Raw genomic sequence first — 25,847 nt, forward strand, 5'->3', positions numbered from 1 at the left:
GAATTGAAGCTGGAACCCCGCGTCGTCAGGTAGCCTTTCGTCGGCGTATTCTTCACTTTCAGGCTTCACCGGGATGGCGTCGTCTCTTTGATATGTCATGGAAAAATTCATATATATATATATATATATATATAGTTCGGTGAACAGCAACCGCAGCTCCTTTGGTGTCTGCTTTTAGTTTGCCGGATATGGGCTTGCAGACAGGCCCCGGGCTGGGCCAGTGTATGGTCGGCGATGCGGGGCCTGGTGGCGGTGAACGGGATGGTCGTGTGGCGGCGAAGTAGTCGGCGAAGTCACGTGGGTGCTAATCTAGCTGTGGGCGCGGTGCGTTAACGGCGAACCCTCGCAGCCCCTTCTCGCGGTAAGGACATCGACGGTAGATGTGGCCGGCTTTTCCGCAATGATATCAAAGCGGAAGGTGATCGGTGGCGCGCCAAACGTCAGTCTTCTTTGGAATGCTCCGCGGCCCGATGGGTTGGTGTGCTGGCGGCGGCGGCGGTGGAGAACGGAACCGTGGCGTTGCCGCGCACTGGCGCAGGCGCGGAGAGGGAGGGTGACGGCGGGCTACGGCGGCGTGCGCCATTGCTTCCGCTGAGGCTGCGACGATTGAGGTACTCCGAATGATTGTTGGGGCTCCTCGTGTATGACGTAAGCAATCGAAGCCCCTTCAGGATGTGTTGAAGGGAATAGCTTCTGCAGGTCCTCTCCCACGACCACTCTAATAGTCTCACGCAGGTCTTCGGTGGCCAGTGACTTAACTCCGGAGTAGTTTGTTGAGTTAGTGCGGCTGTTCTATAGACGTTTCCGCATTTCCAGTGTCTTCTCGGTGCTGGTGGCCTCGCGAAGAAGCTCGTTGACGGTCTGAGGTGGGCTTCGTACCATTACAGCGAAAAGTTCCTCCTTCATACCAAGCATGAGTAGGCGGACTTTCTTCTTCTCGGACATTTCCGGGTCTGCGTGGCGGAATAGACAGCTCATGTCCTCATTGAAGATCGCTTTGGTCTCACTGGGTAGCTGCACTCGGGTTTCTAGTAGAGCTTGAGGTCGTTCTTTGCGTACGACTCTTGTGAATGTCTGCGGGAAGCCGTTTCAGAAAAGGTCCCATGCCGTTAAGGCAGCTTCTCTATTTTCGAACCACGTGCTGGCGGCGCGTTTCAATGCGAAAAAACATGTCGCAGCTTGTTCAGTCATAGGTATCTGTTCATTCATAGGTCTCCAGTCAGGTTTCTCGCTCTTCAGACGATTATCCATGGAAGCTTAATTGTTGCCGAGATTGTTTAAGCTGAATGGGGGACGGTGGGGAAGCCAATTGGAGTTGCTGACTTGGGCTTGATCCCTCTGGTCTTCTCGGGAAGAGGTCCGTATTTCTGTAGTAGACCATGCTGCATACTGCTAGCTCGCTGACCCATGGCGGCGTTGGTGTTGTCTTAGGTCTTCGGGCTTGGATCGTGGCTTTACGGGGGCGTTCGGAACATGAACGCACTAGCACCTCCACCAGATGTCGCGTAGTAGTGAAGAAGGACAAAGCAGCAAAACTGGGAATGACGAAACTAGCGTTTTATTGGGCGAATTCGTGCCCTGAAGAAGTTACACTCAAAGAACGGCGAGAACGGCGAACAGTCGGCGATCGGCGAAAATTTGATATGCTGGTAAAGCATTGAGTAACATAATAACCGACAAGAGTGGACACTCGAGGCGATTCGCGGCCGGGCTATGGAGCTTCGCCGATTCTGCTAGATGGCAGAGGACATCAAGAAAAATGTGGCTGTGGCTGCAGCTGCAGCTAGCAGCTTGACAGGCGGCACGACCCAATACGTCCGAAGCGTAGTCACGCCCCGTCGCCGGGTTCGCGGCGTCGTTATTCTGTAAAAAGCGACCGAGGACCATTGTTGGGTTTTTCTGCCAGCGCGTGGCACTAATGCTTCATCGCCGTTTGATGGTAAGGCTACAGGAAGTTCTTTTGCACATGGTTAAAGATGTATTCTCTTCGCAGTGAGTTATGTCGCTGTTAGCGCCATGAACAAGTGACAGTCGGCGTTCGTGTTGTCTGTCCACTTCTCTTGTGTCCTGTCTGCACGCCTCACCTTTTCTTGCATAATGAACGAGTGACGGCGGCCTTGAAGCCGTAAGCAGCTGCTGCCATTTCCCACGCTAAATTTCATTTCGCATTCTTCTTTTTTTATCATGCGCAGCAATGAGTGGTGATGCTAACGATAACAGCGACGCGGCAACGTCCGAGCTGTGCGCCACATTTGATACAATGACGAAGTTAGAAAATAAGAATTGGCAGTCGCTAAGCTCGGTTATGCCAGGATATACTTAGCGAAAACTAAGGCATAGCATGGTTAGCCGTGGTTAACCTTGATTGCAAGTCAAGGTTACTATGGTTGCCTAGCTATGTCGCGGCGTTTACCCAGTCGTTCAGCGCGCTATTCGTCTGTTTCCCGGGCGCTTCCTTTCCTCTTAATCTCGTTCCGATGTCGATTCCAGGCCTCCTCCTGCTTATCAGAATTGTCGCCCTCCATACTGCCGCCTGAACCGTGGTTGCCGCGCACGCGAGCTCTCTTTTTCAATCTTCCGACGTGTTATCAGGCATGCGACGTAGCTGACGAAGTGAGCAGAGGCGAGCGCAACGACGAGGAACGTGGTGGGACGTCATACCAAGCGGCGGCGGCGGAAAGGTGCGGCATTGCGCAGCGGCGGAACACCTGTGGCTCGGTGGTACTAGTATCACATGCGCAGTAGTGGCTAGGCAGCGAGTGAGAAATATTCGCGGCGAGACTCGCGTTGTGACGTCATGTGCCTTCTCGGAGCACCGCCATGGCCAAATCGCAAGTTTGCGGTCAGTAAAGCTTTCGCTTTAAAATGGTACGTTAAGAAATGCGGCCTACGAACACATGCAGTTCGGTGCAGAGAGGTTTATGCTATGCGCAGCGGCTTCTCAGAAAGTATGGTGCTTCACTTTTACAAAAGAAATGTAGCTATTTCTAAAGCGGCACACCTGCGATAGTTGCGCTATGGCAATAATGCACGCTCTCTCAACATCTGTAGCAGGCAATGTGGGCTCAAACGTTGTTAGCTGTTTTGCATTGGGCTGCCGACACGTGTTTCCATATTTTAATTCTGTACGGAGTCCCTACCGTAGGAAGGTTCATGTTTCTTAGCATTTATAACAATGCTTCCTTGACATTACATCAGAAAAATATGCATTACACGAAGGAAAGCAGCATCTCGATTCAATTATGGGGTTTCACGTGCCAAAACCACTTCTGATTATGTGGCACGCCGTGACCACCTGGGGTTCTTTGACCACCTGGGGTTCTTTAACGTGCACCTGAATCTAAGTACACGGGTGTTTTCGCATTTCGCCCCCATCGAAATGCGGCCACCGTGGCCGGGATTCCATCCCGCGACCTCGTGCTGAGCAGCCGAACACCATAGCCACTGAGCAACCACTGCGGGTGAGCATCTCCATTCTAAAGCTTTGAATGCTCCAGTATTGTTTATGCGAAGCAACGTAGCGTCTATATTCAATAGCTTTGAAGCCACCAGTATTGCTCACCTTCTGCGTGTCATTCTGCGTGTTACAGGAATCTCCACTATTTCCTCAAAATACACTCTCCAGCCAAAGAACATCATGCATATTCAAGGGCAAATATTCAAGAATCAGCAGACGATTGCAAGGCTTCGAAGACAGCACGCGAAGACCCCCAACGCGAAGTGCTTGACTGAGATGCCAATATCTTGCAGCTGTTTAATGAGGGACGCACTGGCTTACATATTCGAGATGAGCGTGTAGGTGCGCACCCAATTATTTTTGTAACCTTCATATTTTGGCACGCAACCATCCACACAATTTTGCTACCTTACGTCATCCTCCTTGCAAGAAAACGCGTCAAATTTTTTCCCCGTTAAACCTTTTTCTAAATCCTTTTTTCTTTTCTATATCTGCATAGTTGCAACACGTCTTGTATGTGTTTTGCTTATGTAATGTTATTGCCATCCCGTCATCACTTTCATTTTGCAGTTTCTTCCCATTTTCATGTCTGCCACATTCCTCACAATCTCGCTTTAATAAATTGCTGTCTGCCATTTTCGTGTTCTTGGCTGTGCAGGAAGGTAACTTATATTGAAGGAACATGACACATTTATTTACGATAGTCCTTTCGGTGTTAGTTACTAGAAGTACAGTTTCACAAACGGTAAATTTCTACTTCCTCATCATTTGGCATGATTGATGGGCAAAATTACGGCTTGGAACGGAAAATATGAATTTAAATAGTACTAACATAAAGTGAAACACCTTTGCGCACTCGTCGTCGCAACATATACAGAGCGGCACACGCGCCTGCATGAAATCACTCGATTTATGCAACGTTGTGGGTCCCAAAAAATAATAAAAGAAACGAAACTGAAATTATGGCCTCCAAAATTCGGCACCGTGAGGCGACCATCTTGAAGGCTGGTGCGTTTAGCCGACTCCGCTATGTGCACTGGGAGCCAAAGTCGGCCGCAGGCGCCTACGGGAGTGTCCACTCTTTACGTTTACTATTTTACCCCATGGGTCAAGCTAGTCGGCTTTTATACACGAGCCATTGAACGTTCCAGAGTAGTCGCTGGTGCCCGCGGGTCTTCGAGAAAGTTCTACACCATTCGCGCCGCGCATACATGAAATCAGATTACACAAGGATGGGTGACAACATTCGAGAAACTTCCCGTACATGCAGGTGCGTCCTGCGCTGTGCGACAACGTTTGTTAGGCAGTGAAAAGCGGTCACGCGGAAAAGATAAACAAGACGATGTGTCAATATCTGCGCATGTCGGGCTGCATGTCGGTATAAAAACACTCCTGATCGAAATGAGCCATTTTTGCACCGTACTTTGAAGCTTTCGCCGCGATATACATCATAAGACATCCGCACATAAGACACTTTTATGCAACCTCGATATAGTAGAAACTACCCATTCCAAATGCTAAAATATATACTTCAAGGCCGCTTGAACGCGTTCTAATACCACATACATCCTGTATCATTTCGTACGCCTAGAAAGCTTTATGAAGATTAAAACCCTGTTTTAAAAGCTTTTTCGTTGTTATTGTTTTGGGATTTATATCACGTCGGTTATGCCAGAAATAACTATATAATATGCTGCTTGCTTCTGTGTTTGTTGTGATTATTGATTACATTCTATTATTGTCACCACGGCCAAGGTTGGCGAGACCTGTCAAGCAAACGTGAAGACTGCTTTTTTCTCTTCAATCCTAGTGGTTGTACATGCCCTGTACAACAAGCTAAAACAAGCCAAGGTTGACGACTGGGCGTGTTGGTATAGCATATTAGAGGTTGGATTGCGCAACATTTTGACGAGACACACAGAAGTGACACACACCACAAGCGCTCTGTGGTGTGTGTCTCTTCTGTGTGGCTCGTCAAAATGTTGCGCAATCCAAACTCTAATAAGCTGAAACAAAGCGTCCATTCATTCTTTCTTTGCAACACAACTCCAGAATAAAATTTCAAAGCATCGTGTCAAGGCCAAACTGGACGTCAAGGCCAAGCTGTGCGGACGTTGCGTCCGCACAGCTTGCGTTTGCTGCACTTCGCGTGCAATGGCGGTGTCAGCCTACAAGACGCGCACCAGCGTGCGCCCTCTTGGTTTAGTATTTCGGCCTTGGTAGGTATCGTCTCGTATTTTTATGAGAGCGCCAGGATGCCTATCTTTGTTTGGAGACGATATCTGGTCTTTTGCCGCGTACAATCTCTTCCGCACCATCTGCGCATGCGTAGGAGTGCGAGCTTCCGCGCGCCCTCCAGCGTGTGTATGACTTTAACTGCAAGAAAGGTTTTGCTTTGAGGAAAAATTGTGCGTTTATTTTTTATCGAGAGTTCGAGGAAATATATCATGGCTATATGACCACAAATACAGTAAACACTCACTCGCGCTTGTAAACAACAATTTCGTGATCTCCATTAACGTAGAGCCCCATTCACTAAAACTCACTGAAATTAACATTCATGTATCAGAAATTAGTGCACTATTTAGAAAGCAAGCTGACCAACGAGTTGTTTACACTTCTTACTAAAACTGCGCCTCACCACGTCTCGCCATGTTGAGCTGACAAGCGCAGAGAATACAATGCAGGATAACAATCGTGTCTGGAACGTATTATATCGCTACGCACCGTGGAATGATCTGCAATTTCTGTTAACCTGATTGCACTGCACACCCGTAGAAATATGAAATTTCAAAACCTAACGGCGTTTTCCCTTCTGCTCGCGGCCGCCGCGCTCCAAGCCGGATGGTCGCGTACACGTGCTAGTGCGCCTACGTACGCCTGTTTGCACTGTGACGTCACGCATGGTGACTCGTGACTTCGAGAATTATTCAAGCAAACATCTGCTATTTGTGTAATGTGTTGCTTAAATGCACAAATTAAAGCTTCGAAAAATAACAAAACACACAAACCGAATGTCTGCATGTTTTTTAGTCCGACAGCAGCAAGAGAGATGTACTTCCGTTTCGTCTGCTTGTTGCCACATGGTGCAGTCGCGCGCGTAGACACCGAAACTATGTCATTTTCTACCGTGTGCTATCGCGGGATCATGCTGTGTGATCCTCTTGTGTCTGCCTAAGTAATCGTGTCGAAGAGACTTATACCGCTAAACAGGTGTCCTTGTGCACAACGAGCAAAATCGTGCGCTGCGCGAAAGGGGACAATCACAACAGCTCGGACGCGCCGCCGTCAGCGCAAGTGCGCCGCGATGCAAGAAAAGCGACGAGAACAAAAGAAAGTCAAGGCAGGCCGTTACGCGATCCTCGAAGTCCGGTATGGAAGAACGCCGGGAAGGCATTTCGCTTGTGGAGGCTAGACTGGGCAAGTGGAGAGAGTGTCTATGTAAGCGGTGAAGCTCGCCTCCTGAAATCATGGGTATGGCGACACTGAATTATTTCTATCTCGGCTATTATTCAGTAGATTTGAAAAATGTTTGCAGCACAACGCTCCCCAGAGGACACATAACAAGTCCAGCGTAAAACCAAAATCTGCTACGGGGCCTCCTGAAGGGCCCTGCTCCCGCTGTTTTTGCTATGAAATTTTTCCAACTCACCAAGTTGACAATTTCTGTTTCAAGGACGGATTTTGTGAAAATATCAAGGTGCAAAATAGTGGTGTTAAGACAGGGACACGATCTGGATGAAATCTAGTGAACTGCCCAGCACGACTGCACAGCCGACTTAGCATGGAGGTATATCTCAATATTTGCAGAAAAAGGAGCAAGGCGTAAAGGCCATGCCATCTGACAGAGGAACTTGCTCCTGTTATTTATTTATTTAGAAATACTGTCAACCCTCAGTTGAGGGTCATAACGAGGAGGGATGTTACATATACGTTCATACAAGACAGCCAGATACAAAAGAAATATGCACATGCACTACAGTGTCTTGCGGATACAATACAAGATATGATATACAGACTATAAGACATGTATTGAAATGTTCAACCAGCTGCCGCACGCACACAAACAGAAAAAAAGGAAAAAGAGTTTTATAAAAAGAGTCATAAGACATCGATATAGCAGAAACTACCCATTCCAAATGCTAAAATATATACTTCAAGGCCGCTTGAACGCGTTCTATTACCACATACATCCTGTATGTGGTAATGTATGAGGTATGAGGTACGACACGTTGTTAAAGTTACATATATTATAGGTCATGCTGCACACACATGCACACACACACACACACACACACACACATATATATATATATATATATATATATATATATATATATATATACACATACATATAAATATATATTCTGCTGACATTTTGTAGCATGCAGTGTACATACAGTTTGCAAAAATAGGCAAATCACATAAACTATCACTCATTATTCTGATGAACTAGAATTGCAGTACATTACACTGCATAGACATAAATCTCGGAAAGAAAATTTCGATTGTTACCACGATTATTGTGAAGCGAGCATTTTTACTTGTAAGAACTGTAAGAACTCTAGCACACATTCTTTATATGTATCGTTTGAATTCCCAAGTAATAAAACCTGTTCCTTCTCGATAATATCATAGTCGATCTATTCGCGGGACCAAGCCTTGGGCATAATTTGTCCGGGTGAGTGATGATTACAGTTAAGCGAATTGTGGGGTCTTATATTCCAAAACTACAACCTAACTATGAGACACGCCCGTAGCGGGGAACTTTGAAATGATTGTGAACATCTAATGTTATTTGACGCACACCCAAATATAAGTACCTGAGCGTTGTTAGATTTCGCTTCCATTGAACCAGGCAAATGGTGCTATGCTGTGTGACTTGGGCAATAGATAGTGTACGTGGTTGTTTTACCTATATCAAGCTTATTGCTTTTCAAATGTAAAAGTAACCCATATTGGTATATATGGCTCATTCGGAGCAGTTGGTGCTCGCACATATTAGAGCTACTTAATAGAAACTCATGCATTATGCATTAAGAGAGAATGAGGAATAGAAATACGCAACGCCGAATGTGTGCCTCACATTATTTCACGTATACATTCCTAAGATAATTCCTTAATTGATCCTGTAATGTCTGATGTTTGTTTGATGTTTATTTAGGTGTCAAACATTATCATTATAACGTTTCCCTATATCAGTTCACTTGTTTCCTTAATGCATTAATACTTCTTACAACTGTGCCTCTTTGCTACATTTCATTTAACCATATTTGTCTTTAATTTAGTACAAAATGTAATTCTGCACAGCGTATTAAAATGTTTTCAGTTCACTTCCTTTCTTGCAGTAGTACATGCTAACCAATGAATCTCTTCCCTACATGTGCATTATCTGATATGTTTCGTTCCTTCTAATTTGTACAAGACGTAATTCTGCATACTGTTATATCATGCTTTAGTTCTTTTGCTGTCGTGTGTAATTATTTGTTGACAACTTCACAGCTTCGCTGTACTTGCTTAACCCTAATTTGTTTTGTTCTTTTTAATAAGAACTGGAGGCACCCTTGCAGTCTTGAGCTTTGGAACCTCCTTCTCTATATATTGTTGCTGTACTTTTCTTTTCTTGAGTGAATCAATAAAATTATTCTTTTCAAGCACGTTAAAATTTTAGCATGTTTCAGAGTTGTAAATATTGTTTATAATGAATGATAATTATTGTCGCCACGCTGCGATGTCCGATACAGTCTTAAACAGCAAGCGGGTCCATTTGATTGACAATCATTCAGAAAGCTTCGAAAAAAGACACGCGGTTAATCGTGCGTTCATTCGAGGTTCGATTTCCTGACAAGCGCAAATTTTTCTTCAACCGCAAAGTTTTTTTTCTTTGAAACCAGTGCGACTTTGATAAGGTTTGAATTCCAAGAAAACCTCTTGCTCATTCCCGTAAAACTTGCTTTTAGTTCAATTGAACTTATTTTCTTTTACGTAAGCGGGAGTGGCAGCAACTAAAAGCTTAACGAGATTACTGCCCCCTTGACATGATGGATACGAACCGTTTAATCATAATAAGTTATTTGCAGACTTTTGCGCGTAAATTTGCCATTTTCCTTACTATGTTTCTGTGGATGGCTCAGTCTACCTGTTGGGTTTACTGCATTTATACTTGAAATTTTCATATTTCAGCTCATTTTTGCTTTCCTCAACTTTCTACGCGCGCCGAATTCGTATTTGTCGATTTTGATGTTTGCTTGCCCTCTTTAGCAGTCTCTTTCTTGGTTCCCTTACATTTGCCTATTTCCGTGCTTTTCTTTCATGATCTTTTTCTTCCGAGCATTATCGATTTTTGTACTTACAGCAGTAGCTTGTTTTCTGCAAATATGGTAGCTTGTGCACACAACAAACTCTCATATAACGCCAGCTTATTTGCGTATTTGACCAAATGCGAACAGAAAAATGTTTTTTTTCTGCAATGCAAGTAAAAACATACTCTCTCCTATATTCTCGTAGCGGCAAGTAATTCTGTTCTATGCCTGCCAATTTGCTTATTGTAACCCTTATTCATTTGACGTCCACGGTTGTGTTTCCCTTCCCCCCGCGATCGAGTAAGCACGCGCAAAACAGGAATGAATGCAGATTGCTCAGAGGCCTTATAGAGGTCTTCACTTCAGTATGATACATTTCTCGGTTTTATTGTCTATTCACTTCGTGTGGTTTCTTTGTTTGCATATTTCGCACACTACGTGGGTGTAAGCTTTCGGTCAGTGACCCCATACGGTGTTCAAAACGTTTATGCAAAGAAAACGACAAATATAACTTACGCCAGAACATACCTAGGAGTTTTTTCCTTGTACACTGTACAATGATATTGCTTGATACATCGCTGATGCAATGATTTGCTTCCCAAAGACAAAACTTCGCTGGTAATGTCACCTTAAGATTATTCCTTCTCCTCATCGGGATGTAGCTCACTTGAAATTGTTGCGGAGAGCCAAAAGACATGCAGTTACAGTTAGTGTGCCCCTTCTTTTTTGCTGTTAACAAATTATGCCACCTTTATGACTTTTCCTGGCCAGCGTGAGGATGAGATGACGATATTTCACGCGGCAAATGAAAAATTAAACAACAATCTCTCCAATCTTGCCAAATGACTCATTCTCATTTATTGGATCCGTGGATCCAATAAATGGAAGCAATAAACATATGCACGCAGCATAAAATCTGTGAAAACAAACTGGCAGAGGACAAGCCAAGATGTACAAACTGGAAGGTAAGCAGGCTAATATCATCAGACGTTTCAAAGATATAGTAAAAGCAGCGGAAGAATTCCGTACTGATCTGTGCAATACCCAGAGCAGCCACACTACCTTCATTCGAAGTAGTAATTAAGAGTATACAGAGGCTTCTTCTATAACTAGCCATGAAGTTAGAAGGACCTTGCAAGACATGAAAAGGGGAAAAGCGGAAGGAGAAGATGGAATAACAGTCTATTTAATCAAAGATGAAATATATGTCACATCTGAAAAGCTTTTGGCACTTTAAACGAAATATCTCATGATTTTAAGGGTTCGCGAGAACTCGAAGACTGCTAACATCATACTAATCAATCATAAGTGAGACGTTAAAGATTTGAAAGATTTTAGGCCCATCAGCTTGCTTTCTGTATTGTATTGTATTGTATTGGGACGACTGGCGCGTTGGAGCCTACGGCTTCAAGAGTTTGACATGACTGTCAAGTACAAGTCGGGGAAACGCCATACGGATGCCGACTGCCTGTCTCGATCGCCGATAGAGTCGTCTGTTCCACCCGAAGAAGACTCGGCATTTCTTTGTGTTCTGGACACATCCACCATCGCTGAACAACAACGGGACGACCCTGAGTTGCTTTAACTCATCAATAACTTAGAGGGCAGATCTGCGAAACCGCCTAGAGTTTTCGCAAGAGGCCTGTTGTGTTGTTTGCGGGCCAAAGTCCTCTACAAAAGAAACTTTTCTTCGACCGGGTCCCCCTATCTGCTCGTCATTCCTGCAGCTCTTCGTACGGAAGTACTTCAAGCCAGTCACAACGATGTGAATTCTGGTCACTTAGGCTACACGAGAACGTTGGCCATAGTGCAGCAGAGGTACTACTGGCCGATACTTAACACCACCGCGAAACATCACGTCCACACTTGCCTCGACTGCCAGAGGCGCAAGTCGCCTCCGTCAAAACCAGCCGGCCTCCTGCAACCCGTCCAGGTTCCTCGAAGACCATTTGATCAAATGGGAATGGATATATTGGGTCCGCTTCCTACTTCTACTGCAGGGAATCGCTTTGTTATCGTAGCAACCGACTATCTCATACGTTACGCTGAAACAAAAGCAATCCAGAGAAGCACAGCGGCCGAGGTGGCGCGCTTTTTCATTGAGCCCATTGTGTTGCGACACGGCGCACCAACCGTCGTAATAACAGACCGAGGAACCGCACTCACGGCTGCGCTTTTAGATCACGTCTTGCTGCTAAGTGGAACGGCGCATCGGAAATCAGCCGCCTACCATCCACAAACCAACGGATTAACAGAACGCCTAAACAAGGCAATTGAAGACGTGCTCTCCATGTACGTGGATGTTGAACATAAAAATTGGGACGACATCCTACCGTATATCACCTTTGCATATAACACGGCGAAACAAGAGACGACGCGCATGACTCCGTTCACCCTTGTTCATGGGCGGGATTTACAAACGATGTTAGATGCGATGCTTCCACATGACTTTGACGACACTGATACGGATGCCGCTGTGTTTACGCAACCAGCAGAAGAGGCTCGGCCACTCGCGCGCTTGCGGATCTGCCAGCAGCAAGACTACGACGCAGGGCGATATGATCTTCACCGTCGAATAGTAATCTATGATGTCGGCGACAGAGTGCGGGTTTGGACACCCATACGGAAACGAGGGCTCTCCGAGAAGCTGTGAAGGCGATACTTCGGACCATATCGAGTATTGCGCCGACTCAGTGACGTCACGTACGAGGTCGTCCCTGATATTCCCAATTGTACGCGGCGCCGCACGCCCCGTCCTGAACTTGTGAACGTTGTCCGCATGAAGCCGTATGTGAGCGAATAACTATGCGGGAGACCCTTACTTCCGCAAGTGACACTTCTGGTCTAGCATCGGGATGATTCTCTTTTAGGGAGGGACCAATGATGCGTCTATTCTTCTATGCAGACGACAACGAAGATAGGGACATTAACTGTCTTCATTTAGTGGGTCAGTGAGATTCGGCGAGGACGAAGAAGACACGTCTTTGGCCTGTTTTGTATTTGAACAAGTCCTGCGGTTCTTGAACGTCTCCCTGTCTAGTGTCCGCGTTGTACTGCGACAATATTCGCTAAGACAATTTCCAATAAAGTAAGAGCAACACTTGAAGTCACTCAACTGAGAGAACAGGCTGGCTTCAAGAACGGATACTCTACAATGAATCACATCCATGTCATTAATCAGGTAATCCATGAATCTGCCGGGTACAATCATCATCTCTATATACCTTTCATACATTATGAAAAGGCATTTGATTCAGTAGAGATACCAGCAGTCATAGAGGCATTACGTCATCAAGCAGTACAGGAGGCATACGTGAATATCTTGGAAATATTAACGAAGATTCGACAGCTACCTTCATTCTGGACGTAAAAGGTTGTAAGATAACTATAAAGAAAGGGCTCAGGCTAGGAGACACAATCTCACCAATGCTATTCACTGCGTGCTTGGAAGAAGTATGCAAGCTATTAAACTGGGTAGTGAGGATCAACGGCGAATATCTCAGCACCCTTCGCTTTGCAGGTGACGTTGTCCTGTTCAGTAACACTGGGACGAATTGCAATAAATTATTGTGGACTTCAACAGACAAAGCGTAAGAGTGGGGTTGAAGATTAATATGGAGAAGACAAAGATAATGCTCAGTAGTCAGCAAGAGAACAAAGTTCAAGATCGTCATTCAGGTTCTAGAGTCTGTGATCGAGTCCGTTTTGCTAGGTCAATTACTTTCAGGAGAGCCTGATCATGAGAAGGAAAAGTAAAACTGAGTTGGAATGCATGCGGAAGGCATTGCCGGATTCTGACTGGAAGCTTACCATTCTCATTGAAAAGGAAGGTGTACAATCAGTGCATTTTACCGGTGCAGACTTATAGCGCAGAACCTTGGAGATTGACAAAGAAGCTCGAGAGCAAGTTAAGGACCGGGCAAAGAGCGATGGAACGAAGAACGATAGGCGTAACGTTAAGAGACAGGAAGAGAGCGGTATGGATCAAAGAGCAAACGGAGATAGCCGACATTCTAATTGAAATTAAGAAAAAAAGAAATGGAGCGCGTCATGCTATGTAATGCGTAAAATAGATAACCGTGGACCAGTAGAGTTACAGAATGGGTGTCAAGAGAAGGGAAGCGCAGTCAAGGGGGACAGTAAGCTAGGTGGGTTGAGGAAATGAGAAAATTCGCAGGCGCAACTTGTAATCAGCTGGTGCAGGACAAGGGTAACTGGAGATTGCAAGAAAAGCGCTTCATTCCCTTGTGGACATAACATAGAATGATGATGATGATGAACCCAAGATGTTGGTGTTAATTCAAGTGAAATTAAATTAAGACGACTGAAAGACCACAGGCATCGCGATGTGATTTTAACGGCTTCGCATTCATCCACGCAGGGATAAGTGCCCCTTAAATTTGTTTCTTCATTGAACTGGTGTGGCCATGTCTCCATAAGGAAAGTGCCTTTAAGTTGAGTCTCGGAATTCACGTACGGATGATTATTGCACCTTTTCATTAGCCCAGTATGGAGTGTTTTCTCCAGGTCCTAGCGACAACGAAGCGCTGCGCTTTATATAGGATCCACATGCTGAGTAACCAAAATATTGTGCGCAAGATATATATACGTTATCACAATGCTCCAGGGCACACCTCAAGCGTATTGGCTAACCTCCCTGTCTTTCGCGATCGCTTTACTGCTCGACTGAGTTCAGTGTCGCTGTTGTCCTAACATTAACGAGGGACGATTACCGACCAATTTTTTCGAAGCAATTCTTAGTGCAGGCCCTGAAATTACCTGGCCAGGTCGTTCTGTTTACAGGAAGTATGCAATGGTAATAAAAGTTCACATGAAAGAACGTAAGTTTGAACAGTTATTATTTATTAATTAACCAATTATTCTGCCTTAAATTACATTTTTGAGCGAAGTAGTCAAATGTAATCGGTTAGTATTTTTTTGTGTAACGTGCACACGTCTCTGTGGTGAAGATGTATGCGGTAGTTTTGAACAAAATCCGTGTCAAGTTGCTTCGCTACTTAGCCACCGTTCAGTGTATTGAGAGATGCTGCGACACAATTCCTATGCATTCTGTCTGAATGAAGTGTGAGCAATTTAAACAACAGACACAAATAATAGAATGTTTTGCGATGTCAATAGCGCTTGCCACTGGCTGCTCGACCTCGGCAAAATGTTGTACATATGCGTCCTCATGTGCACGTACATATTACTCAATGTGACCAGATAGCTTTTCTAGATAAAGCCCGCATACACAGCGCGGCTTGTCGCAAGAAGGGCACTATTTTTTGGCAAGGCGGCCGCAACATTACAAATGTAAGACATCTATACATCTTCAGAGCAAAGCTAAGATATATAGAAAAGAGAAGCAATAAGATGCAACAATATGAAGGGACGCGGTGAATTAGTAGGCTTCCGGAGTGTTGCCAGTGCAGTTAGTCTCACTTCAGTTATCACACTCGCGGACAGCGGCTTAAAATAGCCGCTATTGAATGTAGTGAAGGTAACAAGTGTTTGAACGTTTGCATGTGCATCTAACGATTAAGGAAAAGAACCCAATACAGTTCTTCTGGGTTCATGCAGTGCACGCTTGTACACTGCAGGGCGTAATATTTCGGAAGAAAGTAACAATACCACTCCAATGGTTCCCTTGTTTGAAGCGATTGGAGTATCGGCCCACCTATGTTATCACGAGTATCGGGGAATCATGAGGGCCTATTGATATCATGTTAATATGACAGAGTGAAAGCAATCGTCGCAAAATAACGCGCTTTTATTACGTCGCGTAGTACAATCACTCAATACTGCTTTATCTCATTACAGGCGAATGATCTCCTTCCCCATGTTTTCCATGCATGCATCCCTTCCAGTGACAAGGTTCGCTGCACCTATAACTCAGTTTAAAGTAAGCGCCTATGTATCAGTCTGTGTCCTGCAGACAGGAAGGCCAGCACACTTATCGCCTGCGCTGATTGCAGGCACCGTCGTAGCTGAGTACGGGTAACATTAGACGTGGCGGCTGGTCTCATTCCCTGCCAGCTCTTTGCCTTCTGAGTAACGTCAAAAACGCATTGCATCAGGCTTAGCTGTGAGCGCCAGTGAACTACTATGGCGAAGGACAGGAGGCGGTGATTTGTTAATGTGAGCACGAGCAGTTCCGTTACTGCGTAGCAGAGCTCGAAGTTTTAACCCGTTCTCGAAGTGTGTGGGCAAAAATCCTTGTGACAGTTTAGCAAAACTGACTGGCACGAACGACATGACGCTACGGGGAACCGACAGTCCTACGTCACTGATGGAGTGCATGCTTTCGGCGTATAGGAATACAATAATTTCATGGCCGACATGCGCACAGCTGCAGTTCTCTATATTTCCAACTCCAGCCACAAGATGGTGATCGCCTGTGTAGCTACCACATACAACCAATCAGAAAAGAATGAAAGCTTTATAATTCCTTGGCTTATCTAAAGCATATTATGTTGCAGTATTCGATCATTTGAGCGGTGTTAAGATGTCACCCACTTTATTTCTGTAAATATTACATCAGTAAACGATACCTGAAGTAAGTTTAAAGCTGTTGCCTTAAAATCCGTAGTACTACTTATTCCCAAGCGCTCCTAGAAAATTAACAGGAAACACCCGTGGATTACACACAAAAAAATAATTATTCAAAAGTGTCTTTAGAAACGAATGAGGGCTAAAAGATTATTCTCTGCAACAGCACCTCGTCGGTTTAGTTCCTTTTCACAGGAGCTCAAAATCAAAATTATTTAAGGGAAACACTGTTGCATAAATTAAACACTAATCAATTCATTAAAAATCTTACAGTTCAGGGCCCGAACCTAGCACTCAATTTCCCACAAGTAGAAATGCGACTATAACAAATGTCTCTGTAATGGCTTACTTCTTCAATGAATACTTGCAATCAGTTTTCACTTGGGCCGATCGCTCCAAACCCTAAACACAACATTTTATTAAGCAATGTCTATATGTGCTAGCCATAACACAAGACAGCATTCTGAATCTGCTATGTAACTAAATGAAAAAAAATGTGCAGACCCTGATCAAATTCCAAGCGGTTTTTCAAAGCGATATGCTGGGCGGTGCTCGTTTTTCTCTTGTGGATATTTTATCTAATTTCTTGAATCCGGTGATGTTCGGAAGCACTGGAACGAAGCTAAGATAATACCAATTCACCAACAATGCGCCGAAAATGATGTTGGTAATTACCAGCCAATCTCTTTAACAACTATATGTTGCAAAGCGCTGAAGCACACTTTAACTACCGACCCAATGAAATTTGTGGCACAAAACGCCACTTTGAGTAACAATGTGCACTGTTTTTGACAAGCACACTCTGCACTCACACCTCTCGTTGAGGTTACAGATTAAATGGTGAATGTATTGATGGCAACGATCGAATAGATATCACTGCTATGATTTTCGGAAATTATTTAATAGAATGTGTTACAGAAAGTTGCTTATGTCTTGTCTCTTCTACGTAACACTCAAGTATTAAAATTATTAGAGGCATATTTGTCACAAAGGGAATCATGTATCATAAAATTCTGTTTGCATTGCCTATAAATCAGGTCAATCAGTTGTGCCGCAAGCATGCGGTCTATGGCCTTTGTTTCGTCTAGATTAGACAGATGGGCGCAGGTTTTCCACCCCTAGTAGCGTTGAAACATTACGTGGAGATAACACCGTTGTGTGTATGCTGAGATATGCCGCCCCAATGACCAAAGGCAACTAAGTGACGATTGAAAAGAGCTGGTGCGTCGTGTGGCAAATGGAAATGAATGCATCAAAAACTGCTTTCATGCATATGAGGCGTAAAAATATCCATTATTTCTCGCTGCAACATCAGCGGCGCAGATTTATCTAAGCAAATCAATTTAAATACATAGGCAATCATCTTCCAGTTGATTTCAGCTGCTCAGTGCATCTTTACAACCTGTGCAATAAGGGCACACGTAAACTTTGGTCATTGCGACGAATACTTCATGATGCTACCAAAGAAATAAAAACAATGGCTTACAATATGACTGTACTTTCTATAATGACTTATGCAAGGTATTATTGGGGAGCCGTACGCTCAACAAAACGAACTAAAATGTGAGGACGCACAGAGCAACGCCTTGAGGTTTATATTTAACGTGTTTTGATATTTTCCTAATAGCTTTATATTCTTCTTTCACGTGTTCTGCTGCGATTATAACGTACATTTAGAAAAACACCGGCGTCACAAATAATAAACAAAAACACTGAAAACGTCCTGATAAGCTTTGCCCTTTTTAGTCTGTCGTCGCTATGGGCAGTTTGATGGCGTGAATTGTGCCCAACGAATGGTCTCATTGGTAAGTGTGTTCTCCAGGAATTGGCCGCAAGTGGCACAACGGCTCCCTTCCCTGTTTGAATGGGGGCTGCAAGCGCGGAGATGTGTTTCCATTCCGTGACACTTGCCAAAAAAGTTGTGTGAGCTGCGGTTGCAAGTTGGGTCTTTCATCGACCGTTTATCGCGGCCAGTCCGTGGTCGTCGTTACACAGCGCGATATAATAGGTTCTCCCGTTTTTCCAACGAGTCAAAGTGGCTCCAGCCAGAGGATTTGATGTGTGCTATACGATTTCTGCAGAGTTATAGCAGTAATATTGAAAAATCCGGGACTAAAATGTAAAAAAATTAATGAACATGACGAGCAGAGAAGAATTGAAAATACCACTTCTACTTCTATATTTTTCACAGTGACTCCTTACACTGAGTATTCAAATGGAATAACAATCTCAGCCCGCTTATTCTTATTTTATAGTTTAGAATGAAAAAAAAAGCACTACAACTACAAAGCCGCTCTACGCACATGAAGCGTGGCGTAGACGAAAAGCGCAGCACTTACCGCCTCCGTTCTTGTAGCATAAGTAGGGAAACCTCCAGACGTTTCCCAGACCTATTGCGTAGCCAACGCAGGACATAAGAAAGTCGAGTTTGCCGGTCCACTGTCCCCTCTCAGGCATGTGTGGTGCTTGCACATCTTCGACCGGACCTTCGTCGTCACTGCCGCTTTTCAGGTTGTTGAGCTCGCAGGGATGTTGCTTTTTATCCGACATGGCCCTGTCTGGCACACAGGCGATGCACACTTCCGGATCAATCTCTCGTCTTCCTTGATCACTTCCCCCGGAAGCAGATTAAAGCACGCACGCACATGCAAACACACACAACCGCACCACCTCCACGCGACAAGAGACGGCTTCTCGCAACAAGTTTCGCGCTGCCGTCTGCTGCGAGCCAACACGAAGCAGACGACCGCCGGCAGCGCGCGCTTCCGCGATTGGCTTGATTAAGGCCACGTGATGACAGGTCATGTGGGGAGGCAGCCCGCGCATGCGTGGCACACCTTAGGGTGGTGGAGTCACGTGAGCACCTCCTCGTCATTCCTTGGCGCACTCGCGCAGCCTCTGGGTTTTTTTAACCTTGGTGCCTGTTTCAGTCGACGCTTTTCTCTTTTTCTGCGGCGTTCATTTGTAGGCCGCCGCGGCGCCGGTTCCCTTTCTTCGCCTCGTTCGCGACATCCGGAGGATTGCGCTGGCATGGCACTCGCGGCAGTGAAGTAGCAGCTGATGCCGGCGCGTGGCGAGTTTTCTTGAGCGCCCGCTCACCCATCCGTGAGCACGGCGCGCTTGGTCAGGTACTCTGTGCAGAGATGCTTGGGCAATAGCCCGTGCTTCACCTGTTTCTATCGCAGGCCATAAGCGATCAGAATGGAAAGGGACGCGTGCAGACTTGGCCCGTCATAGACGCCCACAGACAGCTTGTAGGTATGGTCCTCGTTTAATGGTTGCCATTTGGGGTCCGCACTTTGTCAACACCGATTGGATGTATTTCGTCTTATTTTTGTATTGACTTGGACGCTCGCAAAGCGCCGTTATTTACCGATTGATTTATTTGCTCTAAGGGGCCGAAGGCAATACCCACTGGTGGATTGTACGAACACATGTAAATGAAACAATCCAGTTTGAGAGAGAAAGAAAGTCATGTTCTAGCGTCGACATACATAAAATATTAAAAATAATTATACCAAGTAACAGCGGACATTGATGCACTAGCTGTGATGAACATTCATACTGCAATGAAAAGAACAAGACAGGCGCTCCGATCGCCTGGTTTTCCTTTCCATTGATCTCCGTACCTTCATCCGCCGCATCTCAGTTTGACACTCAGCAGCTATACTGCGTATGTGAGAAGCAAAACGGGGTTGTCAACGTGCAAGGTCTTCCTGAGGCGCATGAGGAGCACTGCAATTTGCTTTTTATTGCGATATGGACATTCCAGACGCAGTTCTGCCGGCGGCCTCACCGTCGCCGTGAGATCCCGTCTAATGTCCAAGGGCAATAATATCGTCGCCGCGCTCCTATGATGTATGTGCGAGTGAAAGCGTGCGTGGGTGAGCCAGCGATCGCGTGTCAATGTAGCGCAAGCAAGGGAGGAAAGCCGGGAGGAAGCGCGCCATCTTTCGTCCATCTCGAGGCACCGTGGGGAGGGGGGAGGGGGAATGCATTCTACTCTGGGTGGCCTCGGCAGCAGCACGCGCACTGAGGTCACCGTGCGCTGTGTTTTCGCGGCTGAGTTCTTGTTGATGTGAGAGACAGCGCGAAGATCAATTTTCTTGCTGCTGCTGCCGCACTTCCTCACTCCATCGTTTCGACAGTGAGTTTCCGCGGTCATCGAGTGAGATGTTTTCATGTTTGCTTGCGGGCGCTTGACACCATGCTTGTTAATTTAGTTAGCATGTTTATGTGTACAAGCTTATACGGTCAATAAAACTACTATCCTTAGTTCGTTTAGCTGCCCACTAATTTGTTATCGCAATTGATCATTTGCCTTTCCGGCGAAACTGCGACTTTCTTCCTTTTACAATCGAAGTTGGGTCCGAAAGGCGGCAAGCGTTTCCATCTAAGTGCTGAGTGATAGAGTATGATTGCTTAAATTTCACGCAAAGCTCTGCAGCCACATTTCATCAACGATGTGGTAATGCAGGGTAGGTCAATAACAGCGGCCAAATTGGTGTGTCTGTCCTTGTTGAGAATGTGAGGGCCTTTTGACGAATGCGGGCCTTTTGACCAATCGTGTGGCAGACTGTCCATCGTACTCGGGTACGCCCGTCTTAAACAGGAGAGGGCTTGCTGTTCGTGTTGAGGACAGCTTTTAGCAATGGCACCTGCTGATACACAACTTAAGACGGCGTCGTCCCAAGAAATTTCCGGAGAGCCGTGTTCATAGCGAAACGAGCGCACTGAATACTCTGGGTAGAATTGCATCGCACTGAATGAGACAGACGAACATTAAAACACAAAGAAACATGGACGCTGAATTACAAGTCGAATCTCTAAAGCTGTGCGAGAGCCTACATGATTCATAAACCACGCATGCGACGCTGGAAAGGAAGTGAGGGGTTGTGATGAGACGGGTGAAACCGGCATGTTCAGTAACAACAGACAACGCGATAAGTGAAGGAAGCACGAAATTATTGACACTACCTTGAGTTTTGAAATTCAGGTGCGCAAAAAGCGCCTCGCCTTCTCGGAAAAAAGCCACCGAAGGGCTACTCCCACTCGTTTCCAGCGTTCAAAGAACTTACGGCACTTGTAAAATCTCTCGAGCCAGCTTGGCTCTTTCCTTGCATACCACCTTCGTTTATTTCGAATTTGTGTGAGCAGCTGCCATCTATAGAATTGAACGCCAGATGACAAGAATTTTATTTTTCAGATAATGTTATATAAACTTATAACATTATATATAAATAACGCTATAATGGACACGGCAGCGTTGTGTCCTGTTTGACCTATATATACTTCGTGGCAGGTGAATGGGCCACTGTACTCGAGCTGCTCCGTACATTCGACATAAGCATTCCTGTGTTTGACAGCACACCGGCCTTTACGAGGCTTGCGCGTGTTAACATGCCAGCAGCCTCCGTGTGTAGGTCGTTAATGTTCGCCTCCGTCTCAAGACTTTCCGTATCAAGAGTTTTCAAACAACCAGCCCTGTAATTCCTCCTGAGCGGATCAAGGATGCATGCACCAGTCAAATTCCCGTGGCCTAATGCTCCCGGTAAAAGCTACCACCATGCACTGTAGCGTCGTTTCTGTTCTCACCGTGATGGCATTCACCTACGGGTATTGCGCTTACGCATAACAAAACAGACTATAAAAAGGAAAAATTGGAATCCACCTGAATTGTAGCACGAAGCTACACAGGAAATCAATGCACGTTTTTCAGGAAGAAAGTTTCCTAATGGAAGACAAATATGTCCTGCTCCAAGATTCAAACACGGGACCAACGCCTTTCCGAGGCGGTCGCTCTACCATCCGAGCTAACTAGGAGGCTAGCCAGTCGCAGAACGAGGGCAAATTAATCGTCAACTTAAGGCACTCGGACACTAAAAATGGCCAATCAGTTCTGCGGAATCAAGCAAGCTGGAGGAAAGTACATAAAAGGCAAAATTCGACATCCACTCGAATTGCAGAACGAAGCTACAAAGGAAACTCCTGTAGGTTTCTCCAGGAATCAAGCCTCGCAGCTGAAGAAAAAGTATGTAATGCTCCAAGACTCAAACACGGGACCAACGCCTTTCTGGGGCGGTCACTCTACCATCCGAGCTAACCAGGAGGCTAGCCGGTCGCAGAGCGAGGGCAAATTAATCGATAAGTCCGAACACTGGGACACTGAAAATGACCAATCAGTTCGGCGGAATCAAGTGAGCTGGAGGAAAGTACACAAAAGGAAAAATTCCACATCCACCCGAATTGCAGAACGAAGCTACAAAGGAAACAGCGCAGGTTTCTCAGGAAGAAAGCTTCGCAGCTCAATAAATATATGTCCTGCACCAGTATTCAAACACGGTACCAACGCCTTTCTGGAGTGGTCTCTCTACACTCTGAGCAATGGAGGAGACTAGCCGGTCTCAGAGTGACGGCAAATTATTCGACAACTCAAAGAACTGACACACTGTAAATGGCAAATCAGTTCTGCGGAAGCCCGCAAGGTGGAGGAAAGTACATTAAAGGGAAAATCGACATCCACCCAAACTACAGAACGAAACTACAAGGGAAACACATGCAGCTTTCTCAGAAAGAAAGCTTCGCAGATGAAGAAAATTTTGCCTGCTCTAGGGTTCAAACGGGGTACCAACGCTCTTCCGGGGTGGTCGCTTTGCCATCTGAGCTAAGAAGTGTACTGGGCGTAGCTGTCGTGATGGACGATATATTGGTCTGGGGAAAGACAAGGCAAGAGTATGACACGAACCTCACCGCCTTGCTTGAACGCTGTAGGGAACGTAATCTAAAGCTCAATAAAAAGAAGTGCCAATTCTTGCAGGCCAATGTGTACGTTACATGGGCCACCTCCTCAACGCCGAAGGACTGTCACTGGATGCAGACAGAGCTCAAGACATCATGCGAGTGCCATTGCCGAAGAACCGTAAGTAGCTTAAAGTGCTCCTTGGAATGATAAACTTTGTATCTCGGTTCATCCCAAAGCTGTCGGTCCCATATGTACCTATTCGGGAGCTACATAAGAAGGACGTCGCTTGGACGTGGACGGAAGTGCAGCAAAACAGTTTCGAGAAGTTACGAGCTAGTCTTGCCACAGCACCAGTCCTAGCATACATTGACCAGTCCACGCCAGTGAAACTGTCCGCCCACGCGAGAAGCCAGTACGGTGTCGGAGCAGTCATTTTGCAAGATGACCACCCCATTGCCTATTCGTCCCGCTCCTTAAATGCCACACAACAGCGGTATGCACAAATAAAAAAGGAAAACCTTGCCGTAGTTCATGGCTGCATGAAATTCAAGGACTACATACTCGGACAACCACTAGTCACGGTAGAATCTGACCACCGACCACTGGAACCGATTTTCAAGAAACGGCTTTGCGATTACCCTCTTCGCCTTCGACGCATGAGGCATGACGCATGAAGCAAGAGTGAGGCCACTCTTCAAAGATTCCCTATCAGTGTGATATTCAAACCGGGAAAGGTTCTGTCTTTGGCAGATGCACTTTCGCGCTCCCTTGCAAAACTGAGCTGGTGGATGATACAGAGCGATTTCAAGTCAGTGTTGTTTCTTCGTTACCTGTTTCAGATCAACAGCTGCTCAGTATCTGAACGGATACTGATAAGGACACCCTCATAACCGAAGTGCGCGGTTACGCAGATACAGAGTGTCCCAAAAGCAAGCAGCAGCTGCCAAATGCCCTAAAGCCATACTGGAGCTACCGTGATGCGCTACACGTCGAGGATGGGCTGCTTCTCAGAAGCAACAAGCTGGTAATTTCTCCATCAAAACGCAAGGAAGTTCTCGGCCTGTTCCACTCTGCACATTGTGGCGAAGACAAAATGAAGGCGAGAGCAAGGCAGGTAATGTACTGGCCAAACATGAACACCAACGCTTCTGATGTAGCGAAGTCATGCGCTGTTTGCGACAAGAACAAGAAAAGGAATGCAAGGCTGCCCATGCTGAGCCACGAACTACCAAGTTTGCCATGGCAGGTTGTCGGGGTCGATCTTTTTCACCACGAATGAAATGGTTACCTCATACTGGTAGATTCTTACTCATTTTTCTTCGAAGTTCGCAAGCTTAATCGGGCTACCGGTGCTGCTGTAATCTACGCAAGTGCAGAAATCATCGCAACACATGGCATTCCCGCGAAACTGGGCAGTGAAAACGACCCTCTTTCAATAGTGCAACTTTACAAGCATTCACAAGTCAATGTAACATCAGCCCACCACTTCTAACCCGTACCACGCACGCGCCAATGGCTTGGCAGGGCGTGCCGTTGAAGAAGCTAAACATATGTTAAACAAACGCCCGTATTGCGCCCTTGAATTTTACAGTACGTTGTTGGAATGAAGGAATACTTCAAGGGACGAACAGTTGCAATCACCAGCTCAAAGGCTCATGGGACGTCAAATCAGAAGCCGATTCCCGGTTCTCAACTGCCACCGGGAGCCCAAGACGGTACCTGCGGTAACCCATGAACATGACAAGCAAGCTATTTCCTTCAGTGCGCATGTGCGCACTCTTTCTGTCATACCTTCCCTCTCCCCTTATCTTTTCTTGATATTTCCGAGCGTGAATAAACCCGGCGTTCTTCGGCTGGAACGACTGTCTCGTTCACTACGGGAGGGGCGTTGCCTCCGCCCGTCAACAATCGCAACAGTGGCGACGAGAACCCCCACGGATACGCAACAGCGACGGGGCACCAGCCACGACACGAAGACGCCCATCAGCCCAGCCGCGACCATGGCCCTCAAGCTTCCGGATTTCATAGAGGACACAGATAAGTGGAACGCATACCTCGTAAAAGTCGACGCTTACTTTGAAGCAAACGAGGTTACAGACGACGCCAAGAAGAGAGCCTTGTTGGTTGCGGCGTTAGGATCTAGGACCGTGGAAATTCTTTGCGGTAGAGTAGCACCTAGAAAGCCGAGCTCACTAAGCTATGAAGAAGTTGTTTCAACTTTGAATGAGCACTATGATCCATCTCCTAACAAGATATCGGAAAGTTTCAAGTTCTTTCATCGAAGCCAACAAGAAGGAGAGTCTATGCAAGCGTTTATCGTAGCAATTCGTCGAATAGCCCATAACTGCAATTTCTCTTCGATGTTGCAGCGAATGCTGAGGGATCGCATCGTTTGCGGAGTGCGGTCGAAAAACTTGCAGAAACAGCTACTAGCGAAGAAGGATTTGACTCTCGCGGAAGCCGAAGCACTTGCTCTAGCTGCAGAAAGCGCAGAGCTAGGTTCGCAACAGATAAGCAGTCAAGGTGACGCCATCGATGCGCTCAACTTTCAGCGGAAAGGGGAACCCGCAATATCAAGGAATGCACCGAGTATGACAGTGCAACAATGTAGATGCTGTGGCCGACAAGGGCATCAAGCCATTGCGTGCTCGCTGCGAAGGCGCCGGTGTTACAAATGCGGGCGACAAGGTCACTTGGCGAGAGTATGCTCGCGAACAGTTCCCGCCCAACGAACCTTGGCGATAACCGAATGTTCAGCTGAAATGGAAGTCAGCGGCAGCAATGGGTTGCAAATATG

General features: G+C 46.0%; 1 protein-coding gene across 1 annotated transcript in view; it reads right to left on the reverse strand.

Moving 5' to 3' along the window:
• Gat (GABA transporter) overlaps positions 1–19,018 on the reverse strand; it is a 544,138-nt gene extending 525,120 nt beyond the window's left edge. The window contains exon 1 of the mRNA XM_050177200.3: positions 18,648–19,018. Coding sequence (XP_050033157.1) covers positions 18,648–18,858 — 211 coding nt within the window. The 5' untranslated portion in view covers positions 18,859–19,018. The remainder of the gene's footprint in view (positions 1–18,647) is intronic.
• Positions 19,019–25,847: the final 6,829 nt, after the last annotated feature.

Source organism: Dermacentor andersoni, chromosome 9, assembly GCF_023375885.2.
Source record: "Dermacentor andersoni chromosome 9, qqDerAnde1_hic_scaffold, whole genome shotgun sequence".
Classification (NCBI taxonomy): domain Eukaryota; kingdom Metazoa; phylum Arthropoda; class Arachnida; order Ixodida; family Ixodidae; genus Dermacentor; species Dermacentor andersoni.